This window comes from Scheffersomyces coipomensis, assembly GCF_036884675.1.
Source record: "Scheffersomyces coipomensis strain NRRL Y-17651 chromosome Unknown DFJ63scaffold_5, whole genome shotgun sequence".
Lineage (NCBI taxonomy): Eukaryota > Fungi > Ascomycota > Pichiomycetes > Serinales > Debaryomycetaceae > Scheffersomyces > Scheffersomyces coipomensis.
The window spans coordinates 1,311,204-1,335,263 of NW_027042896.1; the positions used below are offsets into that span (position 1 = coordinate 1,311,204).

Sequence of the window (24,060 nt, forward strand, 5' to 3'; positions counted from 1 at the left end):
TGATGCTAATGATGTTGTTAATGATAAAACTTGAAAAAGTGTTGTTTGTTAAAAGAAACAGTGAAAAGAGAAAGAATTTTCGTTTCCTTTCCCTTCCTTCTTCCATTGATTTATTTTTGACTTTTTCTTATAGGCTCCGGTGGGTGAGGGAGAGAACAGAAAAAAAAAAATATTTTAACGAACTTTTCCGGGGCAGTCAAATGATGAAGATCATGAGAGAATAGAGGAAGTTATGGTTAATTTACCGTATATTCAGTGACAAGTTGAAGGTATCATGATATAGAACTACAATTGGTCTATGTATATCCCATGTCTAATAGTAAATTATTCTATATAATAGAACTATATAATGTGTTATAATAGTGTAGTTTGGGGTACTCATTTTGTGATAGCATTTAGTGTAATTAGTAATGCTGCAATTTAAGTGGTCAATTTTAGAAAAAGTTAATTTTATTTTGGTCACGTTTTGTTGTGCGCGTGACCAGAAACGTGATCAATTCCGAAGTCCCCCGGTACTAACTTCCGGGATGTCATAAAACTCATTATGTCATAAACTACTACAACTTCTAATGAACTTTTAAAATCATTTTATTTATTTATTTATTTATTTATTAGTTTTTATATTATTAGTTTTTCTAAATAAAACAGGGTCCTTATTTCAAGGATTTACTATATACTGATTCCTATTAATTAATATATCAAAAGCAAACCATATTGTTCCTTTTACAAAAATCATACTCTATTAAACAGAACAATAACCACCATCAACTTTTATATCTGATCCAGTAGTAAAAGTAGCAGCATCAGATGCTAAATATAAATAAGCACCACACAATTCTCTTGGGGCTCCTTGTCTACCCTTTGGAGTTAATGCATACCAACTATTTTTAATATCATCAGGTACAAAATCAGATAATTCAGTAGCAATATAACCGGGTGAAACAGTATTAACTCTAGCAAAGGCAGCCCATTCAATGGCTAATGATTTACTTAAATGTAATACACCTGCTTTAGCAACATTATAAGCAGCTTGTAATTGTGGAACATTAACAATATGAGCAGACATTGATGCAGTCATAATTAATGACCCTTTACCTTGTTGTCTAAAGATTTTACCAATATTTTTAGCACAATAATAAACTCCATTTAAATCAACATTCATAACATTATGCCATTCATCATCATTATCTTGATCAATTAATGGACCTGAAGTCCATGCAATACCAGCATTAGCCACAAAAATATCAATGGTTTCAAATTCTTTATGAATGGTTTCTATCACATTTTTAACTTGTTCAGCTTTTCTAACATCACAATCATAATAATTAATAGATGATTTTGGAAATTGTTCTCTTAAACGATTAATAGCAGGTTCATTATTGGAATAATCTATAATAGCTAATTTTGAAATTCCAGCTTGTAAATAAGCTTCAGAAATAACATAACCAATCCCTCTGGCACCACCAGTTATAACAGCATGTTTATTAGTTAATAAGAATAAATCTAAAATGTTGGAAGATAATTGAGGAAATGGAGCTGGTAATGATCCAATATCAGTATTACAGATTGAAACTGGTGTAATGGAAGATGATGATTCAATAGTCATTATTATTATTGATTAGTTTGATATGAAGATAAAAAGTCTATCTGATTAAAGGCAAGTGATGAGGTTATAACTACAAAAGAGAAAATATAAATTTTAATGAAATAGATGAATTTACAATCTATTTATACCATTTTAAATTGAAATCAATATTCCATTAAATAGTTAATCTAAAAAAGGATATAATCCCAAATAGAAAAGAAAAAAAAAAGAAATCTTTTTTTTTTTTTTGTGAGTGCTCCCCACAAAAGTTCAATTTTTCCGAAATGCTCTCATCTCTCAAAAATACAACTTTAAATTTAATGGTGGTTTCTGTTTTATACAGTTTGATTGATGTCTTGTGTAAGTTGTTTCTTTTTGCAATCGATTATTCTACCGTGGATGTATACCCTTTTTGTTTCACTTTTGATTTATTTATCCTAAATAATGATGCTTTCTTCCGTTATAATCTATCTATCATCACGATATAGTTTTTTTCAAAGTAGGGTACACTATAATTAGAATAACTCGTGGTGGGTACTAATTATAAAAGTTAAGATACTAAAAATATCACATTTACTATTTAAAGATATTTCCATCCAATCATATGTTGAACTTTTTTGAATGACCTTGGATGAACCTGTAAACTTTATTATAATAAGAAGTTATCCCCCATGAATAAACAAATTATGCTCTCCCCATGTTTCGGGTTAAAACCAGCCTAAATCATCTCGATCCATCACTTCAAATATGTGCAGCCTACGCTTAAACGGAACAATATTAACCATATAGTAGTAATTATTTCAATTATGAATAACTACTGTTCATCATCATACTATACCCAATTCATTTTTACTGTATTCCTCCGAGCTGCAAAAATTTTATTTTGTTGAATTCATTATGTGCAGTCCCGTATAATATAGTAGTATTTTACCGAATTAGTATATCAATCTAACCTAACTATCGGTGAGTAGGATAAGTGGGGGATGGTTATACCCTATTCATTTTTCCACGTATGAATAAGCTAGATGCAACATTAGAATTTCGGAAAATTATCTTGAATACTGTTAGGGTTGGACCTTTGTGTTTAATTGTATGTTATTTGATTCATTCTGTTTGTCTCCTTTTTTTTTTTATTCGAAATAACCGTCGTTGCCCCCACATTGATCATATTTTGATAAGCCCAAATTCTAAATATATACCCTTTACTTTACCGTCTCTATCTACAATTTAGTATCTTTTTACGTGTCAACTATTGCATCCCTTTTCCCGATTACATATCTTTACCTCTATTTCCCCGTATTTCGGTGAGACGAATAAAAATTTGCTTGACGGAATAATACGAGATCGAATGTAACTGGTAACGGTTAGTAAGGTAAGGCGGTTGCAAATCAATATTCATGATATATTATGATAAATTCTTGGATCTATTAATAATCTATCTTATCTTCTATAAAGTTCATGTTCTAAAAATTAAATCTACTTTCCTTAAATTCTCCCGTTGTAATAGATTGTTCCCATAATTTCAATTCTTCTAAAAATATATTCCGAGTTAAACCTTCATCTTCATCAAATACATGACCAAAATGACAATTTATACTTCTAACATCTCTATTTCTTAACTCATCATCAAATAATATAAACTCCCCCTCTTTCAATTCAAGTTCCATATTTAATTGTTTAGCAGCTTTAGTAATATGTTTAACTTTGGATCCGGTCCCCCATTGTAATGAATCAAAATATTTAATAGCAGGCGTATTTGAAATATGTAATAATGATAATAATTCTTCCGCGATATAGGGGGCTGCAGTCCGACTGGCTCCAATGATTTTAACATTATTATCAATCAATTCTAAGATAATTGATTCAACATCTTTGAAAAATCCTAATTTCATACCGGATCGATCTATAATTTGACTATCACTAACAGCCTTGATAGGCATGGTGATATGGGTATCACACCAACATGGCCATAATGTATAATCTAAGTCGAATACAACGGCCTTGGGATACCTCTTGATCGTCATGATTTCTCTTGATTCAATATAATTTGATAACAGTCTAAATATAGAGATAGTAATAATATTCACGTCTCAAATATTTCGATTAATTAAATCAGAAAATAGAATCCTGCATATATGTGGATATCAACTTCAGTACAAAAAAAAGTATCAGCACCTGTATATAACTCTGGTTGTACAACTGTTGCACAGATGTTGTTCATAGTAGAACTCATTGACAATATATATATCTGATTGTTAAATATGATTCATAGCATCTTTTGGAACTCTAGCTCCAAGTAATATAATTAAAATGTCAAAAAAGCAAAAATTAGGGGAGAGCAGGGAATTGAACCCTGGGCCTCTCGCATATTTGTTTAACTACCTACTATTAATAGGTCGTGCCCAAAGCGAGAATCATACCACTAGACCACACTCCCTTATTTGATATCTTATATTTTTCGCCAGTTGATGCTAAGATGTCAAAATTTATGAATGTTTATTTTCTAAATTTTTCAAAATTTAGAGTGACGACCTTTAATATTAAGATATTAACTTGATCAAAACTATCAAATATATCTTCTGAAAGTAGTTTTAAGTGATTAGCTTTAACATTGGTGTATTTATTTATATTTTTATGTTTTTTGCATTTTTCCAAAGGTAAACATTTCAATGAACTCAAGTTTTAAAATTTTATATTACAATTGATCATTTTTAAGATTGATTTACTTTATCGTGTTTTTTAAAGGCTAAGGAACTCTTAAAAGTCTCAATGAACACACTTTTAGATTCAGTGAACACTAGCTTTAGAAGTTGCAAAATCTCACCAATTTTTCAAAATCTAAAACTGAAGATTCTGACTATAAATAGCAAGGAAAAAGTGCTAAATTTATGTCAGATTAATCAGAGGGGATAAAAATACTATATGACTATTTTAAACTATAATAGTTTTAAAATATTCTGTATTAAATCATAAGAAGTAATTAATTGTTACGAGTAACATCTGTGCAACAAATTTTTATGTGAACCATCATTTTTTTTTATGTGAACTATGTTTGTGCACACCTCCTTAACTACTATGCAACAAATCTGTACAACACTTTGAGCTCGCACAGAAACATCCACACATCAGTGGCATGGATGTTAACGATCTGTTCTGCCATTCAAAATTTGTATGTTCATAAAAGGAGACCACCACCCACTTACCACCACAATTCTATCAATACAAATCATCATCACTCACCAACCACCCCATCAATACAATAATCAATGGAACAAGAAGATCTAACTGCTTCTCATTGGGATGATGTTATATCCCCCCACAATGAATCATCCAGTTTTGATAATTTAAATTCTCATCATTCTATACTTGGTAATACCTCAACTACTACATCAAATATACCTCCAAGTTTAACTAATCAATTCGATGATTTATCAATTAATAGAAACTTGACTCTGAGTTATTATGGAGATTATGATAATGATGAAAATGACGATGATGACGACGATGATGATGATAACAATAATAACTCTACAACTAATGATTACACTATACCTCAGAGCGGCGTAAATGATCATTTATTTGAATCAACTAATAATTATAGACAAGCAGAAACTGAATATGAACAATTGAATGAATTGAAAAAGGAAGAGAGAAAGGAACATTCTGAAAATTTATTATCTGAATTAACCCATGGATCAGAGGAAAGTAATTTATTAGAATCATCAATCATATCACCAACTAAGGGAACAACATCAGAATCCTTATTTCATGATAAAGGTGCAAGTCCCATTAAAGTCACTAATAATAATAAATCAACTCCTCAAGTTGTATCCCCTAAGAAAGCGATCAATTTAAAAAATAGTCAATTATTTAAAGCTCCTAGACCTCGGAAATTTAGTGGTCAAATTAATGCAAAGTTTTTAAATGGTGGTAAAGATGTGGTATCACCCAGTACTATCACTGATAAAAATCATACTAATTTGGATCCATTGGGCAATAATTTAAATGATTCTAAATCAAACAATGATAAATCATCCATATTATCATCTACAAAAGCTGATTTATTAGTTAAAGAAGCTGATGGTCCATTATATGAGATTCAATCTAAAAAGACTGAACAACAAAAGATTCAAGAATTAAAAGCTGCAAAGCCAAAACCACCCCAATCATCATCATCAACTACAACAACTGGATCATCATCAAATACTGCCCTTAAATCAATCACATCCTTAACTGAAACTGATAACAAATTAGTTATAAGTGTAGGAGATCCTATGAAAGTTGGAGATATTACTACGGCTCATATTGTTTATTCTATTAAAACCAAAAATACTAATCCTCAATCTACAAATTTCCCCATCAAGACTGATGATAATATTATTGTATCCAGAAGATATAAAGATTTTAGATGGATTTATCATCAATTACAAAATAATCATCCTGGTAGAATAATTCCACCTCCACCTACAAAACAAACATATATTGGAAGATTTAATGAAAGTTTTATTGAAAATAGACGATTATCATTAGAAAAAATGTTAAATAAAATTAGTAATATATCTGGTATATGTAATGATGCTGATTTTATTATGTTTTTAACCAGTGAAGATTTTAATAATGAATCTAAGGAAAGAGAAAGATTAAGTGGTAGTGGAGCTTCTACTCAAAATAATGAATTTTTAGATAATGCTACTATTATTAATGATGCAAATTCACCTGGTAGTGCAGGAAGTAGTATATCAAGTATTCCCCCAATTATAAGTTCAACTTCAAATACTGGGTATTTATCATCATTTTTTTCAATTGCTACTAAAGTCAATGAACCTGATGAATATTTTATTGAAAAGAAACATTATATTGATGAATTAGAATATAATTTAAAACAATTATATTTAGCCATTGAATTAATTGGAAATCAACGGAATTTATTAGTGGGAGTTTATGAAGAAATATCCTTAACCTTGGATGAATTATCACAATTAGAAATTCTGAAATTAAGTACTGAATTATTAGGATCATTTAGTGAAGTTCAACTTAAAATTAAAGATAATTTAGATCGAGTTAATTTACAAGATCAATTAACATTAGGATTTTCGATTGAAGAATATTTAAGAATCATTGGATCAATTAAATTTGTATTTGAAACCAGATCAAAAATATATCAACAATATTATACTTTTAATCAAGAATATATTAAAAAACAACAACAATTAGATAAACTGAATCGAAAATATGGTAGTACTCAACAAGAAAAGTTATCATTATTACAATTTGAAGTTGATAAATTAAAGCAAAAATCAACTACTTATGAAACAAATTTTAAAACTATAAGTGAAACAATTAAACAAGAAATTGATAATTTTGAAATTGAAAAAATTGAAAATTTTAGAAATAGTGTGGAAATATTTATTGAAAGTTCAATTGAATCTCAAAAGGAAGCTATTGAATTATATGAAACATTTTATGAACGTCAAAATTTAGCTAATATATAGATAAGTTTATCAGTTACAATATTTCGTATATATATTTTTTACAATTAAATATAGAAAACAAATAAGACACACTATTATATTGATTCGGTTGTACTTGCAACCATACGTTACGAACATATTTGATAATATTCGGGTATTGCCCCCACTTTCTTGCGCCTACCAATACTGATGCGGATAGTAATGGCATACCTGGTAATATCAGTTGTGTTTTATAGTGAAACAATGATTAATATTAATTGGGTTATTTAATTTCTTCAATTTGAACTTATCACAATATATATGACTTAGTTTAAACCTGAAGGTAACGAAACTAATAAGATTGACAGTTAAACAGTAAAAATTCAGAATCATGAAGGTAATCAAGTGTTCCATCAGAATATTCAAATTCATCATCATCTGAACGTAATGAATATAAATATTCACCATTACCTTTAATCTCAACAGCTGTAGTAAGATTCCAAAAGTTAATACACTCTATAACTATCAGGTCAATGTCAGCATTAAAGTCACGAAATTCTCTTGGTTCAACCGTAATTGGTTCGATGTCAATAAAATATACATTATAGTCACCCAAACTATCACCTGAATAAGCAGTCAACTCTTCATATCCTTCACCCATAGCATAAGCTACGGTTAAGAATGAATAAAAGACGATCAAATATTTGAATATGATAAATTTCATATTGGTCTAAGTATGGATGTTAACAGTGTTTCTAAAAACCATTTAGTTTATATAATCTATCCTAAGCAATGTTCTGCAACTTTTTATGTTATGCTAATAATAAATTTTAACCTACATTTTTTTGATATTAATCAGTTAGATCAATTGATTCTTTTAGTTGATGTTAAAGTTGCCTTTCTGGCACCTGCCTGCCAGACCATCTGATACAGGAGCATCAATGAAATCGTAATTTGAATTTTAACATATTTATGAACGTCAGTTTTTGAATATCAATAGTAGATAAAAGTGATAATGGTTGATACGTTATGAATGTTTGATATATATTGTTCTTATCAGGTATTCCCCCCTTTTTTTGCGCCCAAATATTTCATACTAGAATGAGTAAGAGAGCACAATAGATAAAATTGTTGGTTTAAGTTAACTTAACAATAGTGATCCATGTCCTTATAGTGATATGGCAAACAGATTAAAAAGTGTATATTCTACCCTATATAGACACATGGGGTTGAAGCCAAGTGAAAGTCTATCAAGTTGTAATAGTATTATACCAAGTAATTATAGTTATAGTAAACTGCCCAGTAAACTACCAAGGGTAAAGTTAAATTAGAGTAGATTTGATTTCGTCATAAGTACACGACGGCAAACGACGGATAAGTTCGGTATATACCGCTTTCTCTTTCTCCTTCCTCAATTACTCATACTGATTTTTTCTTCTTCTTCTCTGTTTGTACCCGGAAAGGAAGGGTACCCTTACCCTCGTTTCTACCGGTTAGAAGTAAATGTAATTATAAATTATAAAGTACCCCCACTATTTATTTATTTATGTCTGTCTGTCTGTTTGATAAACTGTCTGTCTGTCCGATCATATTAAACATTAAGACATTTTAACATCAAATCAGACAATTTTTGAAACTGAATAGAGTTTTTAAAGAGAGTTTATATGTCTATCGAACCAATAATACTTTAGATCAATTCCATTAACCCACATTAAAGTTTATAAATCTATTTTATTAAATAGATAGCAATATACACACACCTTTCCTTTCCGGTTACGTTGTATGACTCAAACTCCACACTCTTTAAAAAAAAAAAAAAAAAAGCTTTTTTTTTTCACCCTTTTTTTTTTTGTCTGTCTGTCTGATTGATTTGATATATTTGTACGTATATAAAGACAATAGAAAATTTTTATAAATTTAATTGTGTGGATTATTTTTATTTTTCAATTAAGAACATTTTGATTCAAATCAATTATTCCATTCTTTCCTTATTTAACCCATTCATTCCATTTCATCCCTTCTTGATCTTATCTGTCAACTGCAAATCATTAACTATCTAACACAAAGTATAACCTCTGTGCGAAGTTAATCTTGAAACATAGTCCCTACTAAAGTATCACCAAGCCTCAAATTCCTAAATTATTATAAAATATAATATTTAGTTATCCCAACATCCACAATTCTTTCAGTTTATCAATGATAACTTATTCATCTCATCTATTCACTTAATCGTTATACATACACCCTCATTATGAATACTCAAGTTCATTTAAACCCTACAAAACTATCGATATTATCGATACCTCGAGATAAATATTGGATCTTTATAAGTTCAATCTTACAATTATTATATAATGAATCTTCCAAGACTTCAAGTGGATATAACACGGAAATCACCGACGATGAAGATGATTCAGATGATGATAGTAGTGACATTGATGATGATGTTGTTGTCCATCATAATAATAATAATAATAATACTTATGATGATGAAAATGATGAAATAGATACTAATGAAATTGATGATGAAAGTGTATCTACTGATTCCAATATTAATCGAAAAGATTCAATTAATTCAACTCAAGATGATTCTAATAAATCTACCCCTCATCGTCCATCAGTGGATAATTCAAGTAAAGTTAAATCAAATGATTCTTATGATAATCTCATATCAAATACTTCCAGTAATCCATCATCTTCACATCTCCATCATCGTCATAGAAATAGTAATGGTTCACAACTTGAAACTTCATATTCTGATAATGAAGATAATCAAGATGAAGAATCAAATTATTTCTTTCATATCGCTTTAACTCCTTTGGAATGTACTATTATTTGTTCAACTAAATTAATGAAAATTTATTTCAAAAATCCTATAAAGATTTGTAAATCATTAAATTATGATGATGTAAAAATCATTGATCAAAATTTCTTAAGTTTACAAGTTGATAGTGATGGAAGTTTTGATAATAGTTTAAGAATCTTAGAATTAACTAAACCTTTATCCCAAAATAATATCTCATTGTTTTTTTTATCAAGTCATTTTAATGATATTGTTTTAATTCCATATATATTTAAAGAAAAAGTAATTAATATCTTAACTAAAAAGAATTTTGAATTTTCCGATATTTCAAATAGTTATATAATGACATCAAATGATTATTCTCCATTATCAATCAATTCACCCACTTCTCAAGATAATCAAGAATATAATATTGATATTGATGAAGAATATGATTCTAAAATTTTAGAAAATAAAACGTTTAAATTATTCAAACAAGCAAATATTAAACCGATAATTAATCGAAATGTTAAACTTTTATTAACAGGAGCAAGAGCTGGTGAAGTTAATAATTCAATTTTAAAAACCGCTAAAATCTTATCTAGTTTTGATTCAATTCCCGATTATTTCGCCATAACGAGAACTTCCATCAATGAAGTATCATTAATTTTACCTAAATCAACCAAATTAAGAACCAAAATGGGGTTCGATTCAAAAAACATCATTGGTTCAACTCAAGATATAATCATCCCAATAACGATTGATTTTTCAACTTTACCCTTGGATTCAACTGGGATTGTAGCTGGGGTGGCAAGTAAATTAATTAATGGGTTAAAAAGTTATAATGATTCCACTATTGAAATGAATTATTTCTCCATGGCTAGATCTGGTATAATCATGATTCCAAAGGAGAATATCTCCGTTATTTCTCAAATTTTGAATAATATCGATTATGATGGTGATAATTCTAATTCGGTTGATATTCCCAACATTGATGCTTTAACCATTTAAAAAAAAGTCAAATCAAGTTCATTTATTCAAGTTTCAAGTTTCTATTCATTTCATTTTCTGTATTATAGTATATATAATTAAAATCTCTGTTATATTTGTTTCATTTCTGGTTTTAGGTATGTTTTCCATTGTCTTTTTCATTTTTTGTATAGCTTTTATTATCTAGCTCTTATGGGATAAGGTGGGTTTGGTCCACCTTAAAGTTAAATCAAAAATCAAAGTATTCACTCTTATATTATGTTATTTAATTGATTAAACGATTAATCTTGTAACTTATTTGTTGTAGAAATGCATTCCAAACAGAAATATGATCATGGATGGCAGTTTGTTTAACTTCTCTCCACACTTCAATACCCATGGCGAGGAATACAATTAAAATCACTAATTGAAACAAACTTATGAAAAAGCAAGGCATGACGAACGAGTACTACTATTGGAATTTATCTTATTGGATTAGTATAAACAAAGAAGATGAACTGTTGTTATTGTTATTTGTTGTTGTTCCCATTCGTCAAATTTTCAGTTGCACTTTTTTCTTTTTACAATTATTTTTTTTGCCGTCTTTTTGTTTTGTATGATGTTCTTGTGATATATACAAAGTTCATACATAACTACTATATATACATATACTATACTATATTTTTTTACTGTAGATATGATTGGATTAGATTAGAATTTCTTAGTATTCTTCTTTTTAGACTTAACACTAGTACTCCAACCATCTTCATCAACAGTAGATACTTTATTAGCTGAAGAAATAATAGAGGCAGACCAAGCTTCTTCATCTTGATTTGAAACTTGTTGATCAACTCTTTGTCTTCTCTTCAAAAATTCTTGAGCAAATCTTCTACCATCCATTGTGGCTGATGAACTATAAATGGTTTCAGAAATTAATTGAGATGAATCAGAGCTGGTGGCTGGTAAAGTAACAAAAATATCTAATAAATCATCCTTGGAAACAGTTGGATATAAATTTGTCATTTGTGATCTGGCCCAAATTAAAAATTCTTCTCTTAAAGCAGTATCATTAACTGATGATACTACAGTCTTAGTGGCTGAAACAGAACGTAATAATTGAGGATTAGTCTTGGAAGCAGCAGAAGAATTAGTAATAACTTGAGCAACTGGTTGCGGTTTCTTAACAGCAGCTCTTTTAGAAGCAACAGTAGTCCAAGCTCCAAGATCTTCCCTTGGAACAGCAGTTGGATTAGCAATCACATTAGCAAATGAATTCTTAGTAGCAGCTGAACTACGACCAGCTAATTTAGCAGCAGCAGCAGCTTCAGCTTCTTCTCTTTGAATATCAGCTAAAGTCTTCTTACTAACCACTGGAGAATTAATGGCTGAATTACTAGCCCAACTTGAAGTCTTTGGTAAAGCAGGGGCTTTTTCAACAATGACTGGTTCATCAATAGAAGCCCAAGCTTTTGATTGTTGAACCTGTTGAACTTGTTGTTGCTGTTGTTGTTCAAGTCTTAATTGTGCCTTTTGCTTTTCTGATCTTTCAGCTTCTAAATTTTGAATTTCCTTCAAGGTTAAACTTGGTTTAGCTTGTTCTGGTTTAACTGCCCATGGAGCCAATTCTTGTTTTGGAGCTGGAGTTGGTTCAACAGTAGTTGAAGATGCAGCAACGGCAGACTTAACTACTGATTTGGTTGGAGCACCTTCTGAAGATTCCTTTTTAATTGGAGCCCCTTTTAATTCATATCTTGGTTCATCACCTTTGACTGACTTTTCAACCACTGGAGCAGAAGCATTAACTTTCTTTTCTGAAACAACTGGAGCAGCAGCAGCTGTAGTAGTAGTAGTAGCTTTTTCTTTTCCAAAATGATGATCTTCATCATTTAGGATATCAGTTACGACAGAAGTATGAATTTCGTTTAAAACATGATCATCAGTAACACGATGATTCTTTTGATCATCAACAACTTCCACATTATTAGTTGAAGAAGGAACGAATGGAGAATTGGTTCTAGACAGTGATGGAATACCACTTAACCAAGGAGATAATGGAGTTGGTTGATTAATTTGGGGTAAAGTGGTTGAAACTGGAGTACTTGGATTACTATTACCAAATCCACCAGTAGTATCTAATCCAGTTGAACCCCAACCACTATTATTTCTTGATAATGATGGTTGTTGAACTTGTTGTTGTAAGATTGATTGTAATGGATTAGCAAAAGTTTGATGATGATTATGAAGATGATGATGTTGATTAAGAGTATCAATACCAAATTGATTGGAGGTGGTGGTTGGATTTTGGAATGTTGATTGAGATAAAGGATTTGCAAATGGATCATTATTAATGAAATCATTTCCAAATAATGAAGATTGAGGATTATTTAATCTTGAATTTCCAGAAAGGAATTGTTGGAATTGAGATTGTTGTTTTGGAAGATGAGAGAAAGGAGGTTGAATCAAAGATGGTTGAGGTGGAGGTGGTGGTGGAGCATTTAAATCAATAAGTGGTACTTTAAAAGGTTGAACATAATTTTGAACACTATCACATAATTGTTTAACGGTTCTATAAGTAGTTTCTTCCTTTCTTCTGATTTGTAAATCAAGATGTAAATAACCACCACTTAACCATTCTTGCATCAAATCACCATTGAATGGACCTTGTTCCGTACCATGAGGATCAATATAATACCATTCAATTTTATCAGATGTGATAAGTGGAGGAGTCAATGAAGGTGGTATTTGTTGAGGAGGAGGAGGAGGAGGACCTTGATTCATTCCTGGTGGACCATTTTGAATTATATTACTACCTAAGGTATTATTATCCACGAATGAATTTGGTACGATAGGATTTGCAATAGCAGGTGATTCAGATGATGATAAATCATTAATTCCCAATTGATCCAATGAACTAGTGAGTTGACCTTGATCTTGACCTTGAAATTGATCCAATGATGATTTTTGATCTACCAGCAATTGTTCTTTCTCAGGTTGTGGTTCTGGTTCTACCCCAGTTGACCCTTCTGGTTGTAAATCCAAATGATAAATTTGAGTTGGTTTACTAAGTTTATAATTTTCATTATGTTGTACTGGTAATTCAAATTTAGGATTAAGGATTTCTTCCTTATTATCATACCATACTTGGAATACTTCATTCATAGTATAACGTTTCCCTCCTTTATTAGGAGGAATAGTAGTAGTCGTGGTAGTAGTAGAAGTGATAGTGGAGGATGTATTTGGAATCAAGTTACCTGTAGTAGTATTATTATTAGATGGAGCTAGGTTTTCATCTTGAATATTTCCATTGAATGATGATTCAATTGGTTTACGAGTCCTGGAATACATGTTTTGAGTATGATACGAATGATAAGAATGAGGTTGATTTATAGTCTTCTATATAAAATTTAAAAGATTAATGAATTTGAAAAGTTCTATATCAATTCTACCATGTTAAAAAGACTGAAAATTTTTTTTATTTCTCAATGGAGAAAGTTAGTCTCGTTGAAACAGAAAAATGTGAGACACGAATTGTTTTGTGGATTAAAATTTTATAATGCTAAATAAATTGAATCATTTCCCATTGGTACTACTGGTATTAGGTTGATAATGTATATGATATCGTAGTTAACAGTAACTATACCTCATAATCAATTCCAACCCTCACTCATTTCTACATTAATCATCAATTATCTCATTTTACACTATAATTATATCTGTTTATTTCTATTTCATTATCACATCTTTTACCTAAATACCAACCTTATTTTCTAATTCAGTATGGAAATCCTTGACATTATTACCACTTTCAAACTCTCCCTTATATATATCTTCCCAATTAACACTGGTATCTTTATTTAAAAGAATATCTTTATGCATAGTATCGGATCCTCCCAATACACTTGGTTTAAAATCAGTAGCTTCAATCAATTGTAATTCCATCGTTCTTCTGATTGGTTCACCGGCACCAAATACTCTTCTATAAGTTTCAAGTCTGGTTTCATATTGAGTTTGTTCCCAATTGGTTATTCTTGATTCTAATGGATGACGATTATTCACTTTGGAAGCAATGTTTAATGGACCTTCTTGAGTTTTTAAAATATCTTGTAATCCAGGAGCATGTTCTGCTGGAGTACCAAATGCAGTGGAACTGACTTGTGATGATTGTTTATTATCAGGAATTAATCTTAATGACTAAAGTTAAAGGTTAAATGTTAGTATATTGTTTATCTCAACTGATAATGAAGTTCATCAATTCATTCAATCTAATTGAATCAATGATTATTCACCCCAATCAGATTATATATAGTACATACCATTATGTTAACGCGTTATATATAAGTATGAATGTAATCCAATATTAGATTGATTATCAATGTAGTTCAATTCATATATTGCCACTTTGATATTTTTGTGAGGCAAATCAAAAAAAAATTGTTCAGTTTTGGAGGATTATGTTATATACAGGAAAGTTATCTATGTAAATTGATTTTTATTATAGTTCTATATATTACATTCTTTCAATTTGTTCATCAACCACATCTATTAATCTTTCACCAGGAGTTGTATCTTCTTTCAACCATTGTGGGATAAATGACCATTCTTCTGGTTTTAAAATTCCATTGAAACATAATGTTCCAAATACTAATACTGCAAATCCTAAAAATTGCAAAAAATGAAATTGTTCCCATCCCATTATAATAGCTAATATCCAAACTAATAAGGTTCTACAGGTATCAATGGTTGATCTTGCCGTGGCTGATAAGACATGAGTTAAAGTTATACCACAATAGTTGAATACTGCAATCGATATCATAATGCAAATGGAGGAGAAAAGAACTTGTTTAGAATGAACCACTTGTGAAACAGCTTCTACAAGATTAAATGGTGAATCAGCAAATTGTTCAGGGGATTGGATTGAACCAACAATGATACTAAGGATTATCATGGCGACTAATAAGATGGTGAATCCAAAGAATCCTTCGGAATAGACTATTTGTAAAGGGATAATAGGATGTTTATCTAAGATATGTTCTTCAATAACAAATTGGAATGCTTGTAATAATTCACCCACGATAATTAAAACAATACCAAGGATAATTAATCCTGATACATTTGACGATGATGAGGATGACGATTCAGCATTTCTTGAACCACTTAAACCAACTAATGCCACTCCTAAACTAACAAAAAATAATGAAATCCATTCTAATTTTGTGATTTTTCTCTTTAAGAAAATTACCGAAAGAATAGCCACAAATAAAACCACTGACCCTCTTGTCATTTGATAAATCGATACCGGAGTATATACCAATCCGATATTTAATAATGTAGTACAACATAAATCACAAGCAGCTGGGATAGCTAACTTCCAATCTTCATATAATGAAAAAGTTTTTGACTTAGATTGTTCTCGTTCTTCATGTTGTAATTGATTTTCTTCACCTTCAATCGGAGTATAACCTCTATGATTATCAATGGCAAATCTCGATTTATATAAAAGATAATATACGAATATCATAGCGAATTCTCCGATGAACATTTGAAAAGTTTGAATACCTGGTTGTTCAAAATTTTTATGAGTTGAAATATCAGGATTTTGACAATTTTTAACACATTGATTATCTTGATATTTAGTGAATAATGAGTTAGCAGCTCCAGTAACTAATGTACCAATCACTATAAGATATAAACTTGAAGACGACATATTCTATAATTCCAATAAGTAATAATGACAGAAAGAAAGAAAACAATTGTATATATTTATTTATTTATAATAGTAATTCAAATTCAGCGTTGTTTTAGCCTAGTCCTTAGAAGGCTCAAACAGGTAATATTTTTGTGTCTCCTCTTTTCATATAAAAAATGTCATAAAAATTATGTCATTTTTTTACGACATACAGTCACATGATCAAGCACACGATAAAAATTGATTTAATAGCGATAACCAGATCTGAGCCGCATGATGGTCATCAACCTAAATCTGGAGAAATCAACTTTAACTTGATTTAAATCAACCATTATAAATTAAATATTCAATTAAAGTGGATATATAACATTAATCTATATGTATATTCATATTACACTTGAAAAATTCTAGAAATTTGGTTAATAATATGATGGTTTACCTATTATAATTTATAATTTGACAGTAATAGAAGTAAACATGTATGAAAATACTACTTCCACATTATCAATTTTCATATAATTTATATCATGTAAAACCTAATCCTTCCATTATTGCATGAAGATACTTAAATATATACACTATCTAATTAATATTCAACTCAATTGATGATTAAACTTCTCCATATATAACATATTTATAAAACGCACGATTATATAATACATCACATAGTTAAGCACTCATTTCTTACGTAATCATAAAAACTTACCAAAACTTACCCGGCGTCGCATCCCAAATTTTTATATGAGACGAAAATTTTTTTTACATTTATTATATAGATTTTCAAATGATTTATTTAACAATTATAGAATTTTCAAATATATTTAATTAGATTTCATAACTCTAAGTCAAATATATACTTTTCATACCTATATACATAATCAAATAATGTCATTCGGTGCTCCAAGAGGTAGAGGTGGTCCAGCAAGAGGTGGATTCGGTGGTGGCCGTGGTGGTGCCAGAGGTGGATCCAGAGGTGGATTCGGTGGTGCCTCCAGAGGTGGAAGAGGTGGATTCGGTGGTGCCCCAAGAGGTGGTAGAGGTGGATTTGGTGCCGGTAGAGGTGGTCCAAGAGGTGGTGCCAGAGGTGGTGCTAGAGGTGGCCGTGGTGGTGCTAGAGGTGGTGCCAGAGGTGGTGCTAAAGTTGTCATTGAACCACATAGACATGCTGGTGTTTTCATTGCTAGAGGTAAAGAAGATTTATTAGTTACTAGAAATCTTGCTCCAGGTGAATCAGTTTATGGTGAAAAGAGAGTTACTGTTGAAGAAGCTGCCAAAGAAGAAGGTGCTGCTCCAACTAAAATTGAATATCGTGTTTGGAATCCTTTCAGATCTAAATTGGCTGCTGGTATTATGGGTGGTATTGATGAATTAGGTATTGCTCCAGGTAAAAAAGTTTTATATTTAGGTGCTGCTTCCGGTACTTCTGTTTCTCATGTTTCTGATGTTGTTGGACCAGAAGGTTTAGTTTATGCCGTTGAATTTTCTCATAGACCAGGTAGAGAATTAATTGGTATGGCTAAAAAGAGACCAAATGTTATTCCAATTATTGAAGATGCTCGTCATCCTCAAAAATATAGAATGTTAATTGGTATGGTTGATGCTGTTTTTGCTGATGTTGCTCAACCTGATCAAGCTCGTATTATTGCATTAAACTCTCATTTATTCTTAAAAGATCAAGGTACCGTTGTTATTTCTATTAAAGCTAACTGTATTGATTCAACTGTTGATGCTGAAACTGTTTTCGCTAGAGAAGTTCAAAAATTAAGAGAAGAAAGAATAAAACCATTAGAACAATTAACTTTAGAACCTTATGAAAGAGATCATTGTATTGTTGTTGGTCGTTATATGAGAAGTGGATTAAAGAAATAAGTTAATTAATTAATAGTTAATCAATTTATCAATTAATTCAAATAATTAAAATAAAGCATCATCATTTAAAAAAAAAGCATACAATCCCTATTACATACAAATCACACCTACCCACCCATTTATGCATACATATATTATCAACGAACATAGCTGTTCACCATATTTCCTTTAGCTTTTGTTTCTTTCTCGGTTTATAAAGTTCTATTATATAGTTTAGAACGATTTTTGTATATTAATTATTTTGAAATATTTACATACACACATTTTACAGTTAAAATAATACCATTAAAGTTGTAGACTTCCCAATTAGGAAAGCTTATGAGAAGCGTAACAAAAATCCCATTTTTAGACACTGTTTACAAAAAAAAGGTGCGATTTGTAAAAAAAAAAGAAATGAAATTAATAATTCTAAATTTATTGGGGGTACAAATATCTCTAACTATTACACCTTTCTTGTTGTTGCCACCCATCACTGGTTTATCATAGATCAATAATTACATCTATACACGTCTAGTATCATCACTTGAATTAGAATACACGTCCAGACTAGAGTGAAATAAGCTTTGTTTGATTGGTTTTTTTGTATGTGTTATTTGTGGAAGTCCTTCAAGTTTTTTTTTATGGATCTGCTGCTTATATAGACATTAGAAGAAACAACCAGATAAGATGGATTCAATACCGAGGCTGGGAGGTGATCATCGACCTAACCAACGGAAAGGTCAGACCCTGAACCAAAGTCAAAATCAACCTCAAGATCAACTAGTTCAACAACATCAACAACAACAAATTAGATCTCAACCTGTAAGAGATAATGAAGGTATGCCAGAATCCTTAGTCAACAATGGACTAATTTTGCCATCCATCACTATCCCTAATGACGATAATCCAAACGATGTGATCGAAATATCATCCGATGACGATGAAGATGTGGAAGTAACTGAAGTTCGTCGTCATCCTCCACGAGTAGTGGACGTTGATAATGATTCGTTTATGCAAGACAGTCAATCTCAATCACAACAACGAAATAATGAAGACGATGACGATGATGATATTCAAATCACGGGATCAAATAATAACCCTGTGCCTTTAAATACCCCTATACCCATTATATCATCCCATACCAGAAGAAGAGATTCACCTAGACCCCCATCATCATTAGATACTGATGGGGTTGAAGCAGATGATGAGATTGAAATCACCGATTTCAGACCTTTATCATCTTTATTACCACTTAATAATGTTGAAATGAATGAGAATGATGATATTTTTTCAGCTCATTTTGATTTTAATCAAGTGTTTGCTCCTTATTTATCAAATATGTTTGATGCACCTGTAACTGCAATATCACCTCCGTTACCTAATAACAATAATCATAACAATCAAAGTCAAAGTAGAAGTCCAATTCCTACACCTCCTATCAATACCCAACATAACAATACCCGTGCCAATAGTCAAAGTCATAACCATATTCATCGCGTTAGAATTTCTAATGGTGATCAAATTATCCCTAGACATAGGCATAGAACAAGACATAATGTTTTAAATAATAACATCAACAACAATTCCAGAGTCAGTTTTGCTACTGATGATGTGATTATCAATCGTAATAATAATCCTGATCTGGCATCCCCAACTCCATTTGCTGGACCTCCTGTTAGACCTACTAATTTCCGACATTTAAGAACAATTCCAAGAGCATCAGGAAGATATTTCAATCAAGCTTTTAGTTTCAATCAAGCTTTGAATCATATACGACAATTACATAATTTAGTAATGTTTGAAGATCGAGGATTAAATCAAAATCAAATTGATGAGACTGAAAATTCCATCATGCAAAGAATTGAACGAGATAATGAACATGAATTAGATAATAGAATTACTCGAGAACGTAATTTCAATAAACGGATTTTGGAAGATAAACAACAATCAATCAAAGAAGAAAAATCAGGTTATGTGAATGATATTAAGTCTTCATCCAATTTATGTTGTGAAGTATGTGCTATTATATTAGGAGAAGGTATTCCATCTGATTTTAAACCTAATATCGCATATAATGAAAATTATCAAAAATATGTTCAACAATATCGTGTTAATGCTCCATGGTTTTGTATAACTCAATGTTCACCCGTTGATATTGAATTATCAAAGAGAATCTTTGTGGCGAAATGTGGTCATGTATATTGTGGAAGATGTGTTAAAAATATCGGTAATCGACCTCGAAAGACAAAATCAACTCCTTCAGGGTATACGATTCATAACCCTCAAGTATATGCTCCTCATTCATGTGCTGCGAAGGATTGTCAAAAACGATTAACGCCAAAGAGTTTTACAGAATTGTATTATTAGATTAGTTTATCTGTTATCATTATTTGGTTTTTATTCATTTCTTTAGGTTTGGACATTTTTGGTTTAAAAAGGTATATATTATTGGTCCTTTTTTTCTTTATTTCTCTTTTCATTTCTATTTTGTTTATGTTTTTTACCTGGTAAATTTTTTATATATATTCTTATAAAATTGTTTTCTTATGTATACCTGGATTAATCGTAGACAACATTGAAGATTAGGCTAATATAAACGTTTGTATGTATTCATTAGGGTTGTTTAAAATAAAAAGAGACTATAAATAAATAAGGTAAAGGGAAAGATATAATGTTTAAATAAGGGGAGAATAATCACGTATATATATATAACACAAGAGAAAACCATTCTTTAATCAATTCTAGCTTCTGATAAAGTTAATGGTTTAATATTATTAGAAAATACTGAAGAACCAGATTTAAATCTATTAATTTTCTTTAATTTTTCTCTAACCACCATAACAGGCACTGACAGTTTAGTTACTAAATAATTTGATAATTAACCTAATAATACTCCCTTGATAGCACTTTGACCTTTTGATCCAACTACTACTAAGGTAGGTTGTAAATTATCAATGAATTCAAGGATTAAATGTCTAGGGATTGGATGATGGATGATTTCAATGACAATGTGGATTTGTAATTTGGTTAATTTTAATAAATTTAATACTTGTTGTTTAGCTTTATTCAACATATTTAATCGATATTGTTCTCGAGTATTTTCATTTTGAGTGTTTCCTTTTAAATTATGATTATTATCATTTTCTTCAATGACGTAGACAATGAATAAGACTGATCCATCCACTAAAACTGTACCAAGACACCATTCTAAGGCAAAGATTGATTCAGGGGAGAAATCCATACATACTAAGAACATTTTAGGTTTGACTTTTGGATTGATTAATTGAAAGAAATTACCTCTAACGATGGTTTGAATCACTCTTGAATGAGTTTTATTACTATCAATTTCACCTTCTACAATGGTTTCATTTAATTGAGATGCAAATTCACTATCTAATTTATCTTCAACTGCGGAAGTGTATGGAATTAAGAAATCATCATCATCGACGTTTGTAGTGAGGGTGGCGGTACTGGTTTCACCTGTGGTTGTATCGGTAGTGACAATGACTGGTGCTGGTGTTGTATTTGTTGTGGTAGTGGCTGATGCAGATGTGGTTGATGTAGTGGTTGGACCAGATGATGGAGGTGGACTTGTGGCACCATTTTCTTGATCAATGATTTTTCTTCTATATCTTTGATAATTTTCTAATTTTTGTCTTCTTGCTAAAGCATCTTGATCTGATTTATTTAAATCAAGAGTTTCTAAACCAGTTAATTTCTGTTTATCACTAGCTAATTTATTTAAAATTTCTCGATCAATAGTTCCACCAATATTTTTTGTATTTGCAAATGCTCTTTCACTAGCCGTTAATTCTTCTAATTTCTTTATAGTTAATTGATCATTTAAATTTGAATTTTCTAATATAGAACTAATTTCATTAATTTTTTCATCTTGACATGCATAATTTGGTAAAATGTTACCGGTATCATCATATTGAAATTTTTCATTAGCATCATCGTCACTGATATGTTCTTCATCACTGATTTCATTTTCCCAATCATTCAAGTCATTGGCAGTATTCTTGGTGGTCGTATTATTAGTGTCGTTGGATGATGAGACTACATCTGAATGTTTGACGAGACGTTCCAGAGGATCATGATTGGTGATTGACCATTTCAAGTCCTTATTATAATCTTCATTTGAAACAGACGATGAACGACTGGCATTATTATTACCTGCGGTAGGTGATAAAGATCTACCTCTGTTTGACATTGATTTCTGGATGATCAATAATCTCTCTGATTCCAAAAGTAAACTTGAATTGCTTCTACTAGTATTTTGATTTGGTTTGAGCATTTTGATAAGGCTGTTGTTTTTTTAATTTGATGGGAAGGGGAAAATGAGGAGGAGGATTGGTGGGGAGGGAGGGAGAGACTGACTGACTATTTGGAAATCAGACAAAAAAAGATTAAATTTGAACCAGACAGACAGACAGACAAAAAAATTCTAAAAAACAGACACTTTATGATCAGACAGACAAAAAGTGAGGTGAGTGGGAACTGAAAAATTTAATGGCTTATAATGAAGGAGGGGGATATATAATGAAGAAAGAAGAAGAAGAAAGAAGAGAAAATGGTATAAATATAATAAATTAATTTAAAAATATAACTTGAACGATATTTGAAAAGAAGAAACCACAAGTATGTAACAGAAGAAGAGAAGGAGGAGGAGCAGTAGCAGTTTTAGTTTAAATCTTAAGCTCATAATCCATGAAAAGTATAATCTATAAATATTTACAGTAGCTATAATTGTAGTATTTTGTTTACATTTATGCTTTTTTTTTAAGTACCGCCCGTCTTTGATTGACGGAAGAGTCATTATAACTCTTGTGATCAATATTGAGTTTATATCGTCGGTCTAATGACACCTTTACATATAATGATTTGTTGGTCTTAACTTAAAATTTGGTGTTATTTCAGTAACTGTTGTACTTGTTGTATCGTTTTTTTCTTAATTATGGCTCGATCCTGCATACTTCAGCCTCTCACAATAAAAAAAAGTTGTTCGTTTAGTTAATGTCTTGGCGCCAATCGAGTCACGTGTTTATATAGTGTGCATATAAACATATAGTGAATTTCATTGTGATTGTTGCAAAATTTGAATTATACCCCCATTAATCTAATAATGACTATGTATATTTCAGTCTTAATAGAAAACTCATGTATCATTTGATGTTTATATGAATTCAACTTTAGTAGTTGAACAAATGTGGCTATTGCTTAAAAGAAATTTATGAATTCATCATAATTACAGGCAAAAAAGACTCTTAGCATTATAGTTTTGTGGGCATCAATAGTTACGATAACAATAACTTCACCGTACTTGAAAAACCTCGCAATAAGTTGAATTGAATGATACATATAAGTCGTGGTTTCTCTAATTTCCAGAAACCACTTATGTTCATTCGCCGTATTTATAAACCAAATCAAATTAAATAATATTAAAATGTGTTAATAATCAATTGTGGCAAGGCGGACGGCAGGACCAAAGAAAAATTTTAAAAAATAAAAATTGTCCCAAATCTGACATTTAACTAATTCATGTATGAAGGGTAGTTCCACTGCACTACCCCCTTTTTTATTATATGCCAAACAGGATATTGAAATGAGTAATCCGTAATCTATAGCACTTGATTGGTTGATTCGCTTTAACTTGGCCTAAATCAACAATTTTATCGTAAAGTATGATTTATCATACATATATTTTTTAAGAGCTTATTTATAGGATTCTTCGTATCTC

The 24,060-nt window shown here is 30.5% G+C and overlaps 11 protein-coding genes and 1 non-coding gene across 12 annotated transcripts; 4 read left to right on the forward strand and 8 right to left on the reverse strand. All coding sequences in view use genetic code 12, as the record gives it.

The window, feature by feature from the left end:
- Positions 1-553: 553 nt before the first annotated feature.
- Positions 554-1,946, reverse strand: DFJ63DRAFT_320179 (peroxisomal 2,4 dienoyl-CoA reductase and sorbitol utilization protein). The gene has a single exon (XM_064907155.1). It carries the CDS (start codon positions 1,604-1,606, stop codon positions 743-745), a length of 864 nt encoding a protein of 287 aa, XP_064761252.1. The 5' UTR covers positions 1,607-1,946; the 3' UTR covers positions 554-742.
- Positions 1,947-2,932: 986 nt separating this feature from the next.
- On the reverse strand, positions 2,933-4,034 carry DFJ63DRAFT_205736 (Mg-dependent acid phosphatase). The gene has a single exon (XM_064903965.1). The coding sequence runs from the start codon at positions 3,607-3,609 to the stop codon at positions 3,049-3,051; it is 561 nt and encodes a 186-aa protein (XP_064761253.1). The 5' UTR covers positions 3,610-4,034; the 3' UTR covers positions 2,933-3,048.
- On the reverse strand, positions 3,917-4,022 carry DFJ63DRAFT_t109. The gene has a single exon. It is a non-coding gene; the product is annotated as a tRNA-Pro (tRNA).
- A 527-nt stretch (positions 4,035-4,561) lies between the features above and the next one.
- DFJ63DRAFT_206113 (sorting nexin 1) lies at positions 4,562-7,232 on the forward strand. Its single transcript, XM_064903968.1, has one exon. The coding sequence runs from the start codon at positions 4,852-4,854 to the stop codon at positions 7,075-7,077; it is 2,226 nt and encodes a 741-aa protein (XP_064761254.1). The 5' UTR covers positions 4,562-4,851; the 3' UTR covers positions 7,078-7,232.
- Positions 7,233-7,387: 155 nt separating this feature from the next.
- Positions 7,388-7,759, reverse strand: DFJ63DRAFT_336662 (uncharacterized protein; the record flags this gene model as incomplete). The annotated part of the gene is made up of 1 exon (XM_064908417.1): positions 7,388-7,759. The coding sequence occupies one exon, from the start codon at positions 7,757-7,759 to the stop codon at positions 7,388-7,390; it is 372 nt and encodes a 123-aa protein (XP_064761255.1).
- Positions 7,760-8,854: 1,095 nt separating this feature from the next.
- Positions 8,855-11,162, forward strand: DFJ63DRAFT_206127 (uncharacterized protein). The gene has a single exon (XM_064903971.1). It carries the CDS (start codon positions 9,287-9,289, stop codon positions 10,826-10,828), a length of 1,542 nt encoding a protein of 513 aa, XP_064761256.1. The 5' UTR covers positions 8,855-9,286; the 3' UTR covers positions 10,829-11,162.
- On the reverse strand, positions 11,163-14,222 carry DFJ63DRAFT_206126 (uncharacterized protein). The gene has a single exon (XM_064903970.1). It carries the CDS (start codon positions 14,129-14,131, stop codon positions 11,498-11,500), a length of 2,634 nt encoding a protein of 877 aa, XP_064761257.1. The 5' UTR covers positions 14,132-14,222; the 3' UTR covers positions 11,163-11,497.
- Position 14,223: 1 nt separating this feature from the next.
- Positions 14,224-15,177, reverse strand: DFJ63DRAFT_206125 (uncharacterized protein). The gene is made up of 2 exons (XM_064903969.1): positions 15,100-15,177; positions 14,224-14,977 (listed from the first exon to the last, which is right to left on the reverse strand). Exons 1-2 carry the CDS (start codon positions 15,100-15,102, stop codon positions 14,534-14,536), a joined length of 447 nt encoding a protein of 148 aa, XP_064761258.1. The 5' UTR covers positions 15,103-15,177; the 3' UTR covers positions 14,224-14,533.
- Positions 15,178-15,293: 116 nt separating this feature from the next.
- DFJ63DRAFT_314532 (uncharacterized protein) lies at positions 15,294-16,490 on the reverse strand (the record flags this gene model as incomplete). Its single annotated transcript, XM_064906385.1, has 1 exon — positions 15,294-16,490. One exon carries the CDS (start codon positions 16,488-16,490, stop codon positions 15,294-15,296), a length of 1,197 nt encoding a protein of 398 aa, XP_064761259.1.
- Positions 16,491-17,192: 702 nt separating this feature from the next.
- Positions 17,193-18,615, forward strand: NOP1 (rRNA methyltransferase). The gene has a single exon (XM_064907156.1). The coding sequence runs from the start codon at positions 17,358-17,360 to the stop codon at positions 18,339-18,341; it is 984 nt and encodes a 327-aa protein (XP_064761260.1). The 5' UTR covers positions 17,193-17,357; the 3' UTR covers positions 18,342-18,615.
- A 59-nt stretch (positions 18,616-18,674) lies between these two features.
- Positions 18,675-20,942, forward strand: HEX3 (SUMO-targeted ubiquitin ligase complex subunit). The gene has a single exon (XM_064903973.1). The coding sequence runs from the start codon at positions 19,008-19,010 to the stop codon at positions 20,685-20,687; it is 1,680 nt and encodes a 559-aa protein (XP_064761261.1). The 5' UTR covers positions 18,675-19,007; the 3' UTR covers positions 20,688-20,942.
- Positions 20,943-21,051: 109 nt separating this feature from the next.
- On the reverse strand, positions 21,052-22,617 carry DFJ63DRAFT_336668 (Imp2'p; the record flags this gene model as incomplete). The annotated part of the gene is made up of 2 exons (XM_064908418.1): positions 21,052-21,167; positions 21,204-22,617. The coding sequence occupies 2 exons, from the start codon at positions 22,615-22,617 to the stop codon at positions 21,052-21,054; spliced, it is 1,530 nt and encodes a 509-aa protein (XP_064761262.1).
- Between the last annotated feature and the right edge of the window lie 1,443 nt (positions 22,618-24,060).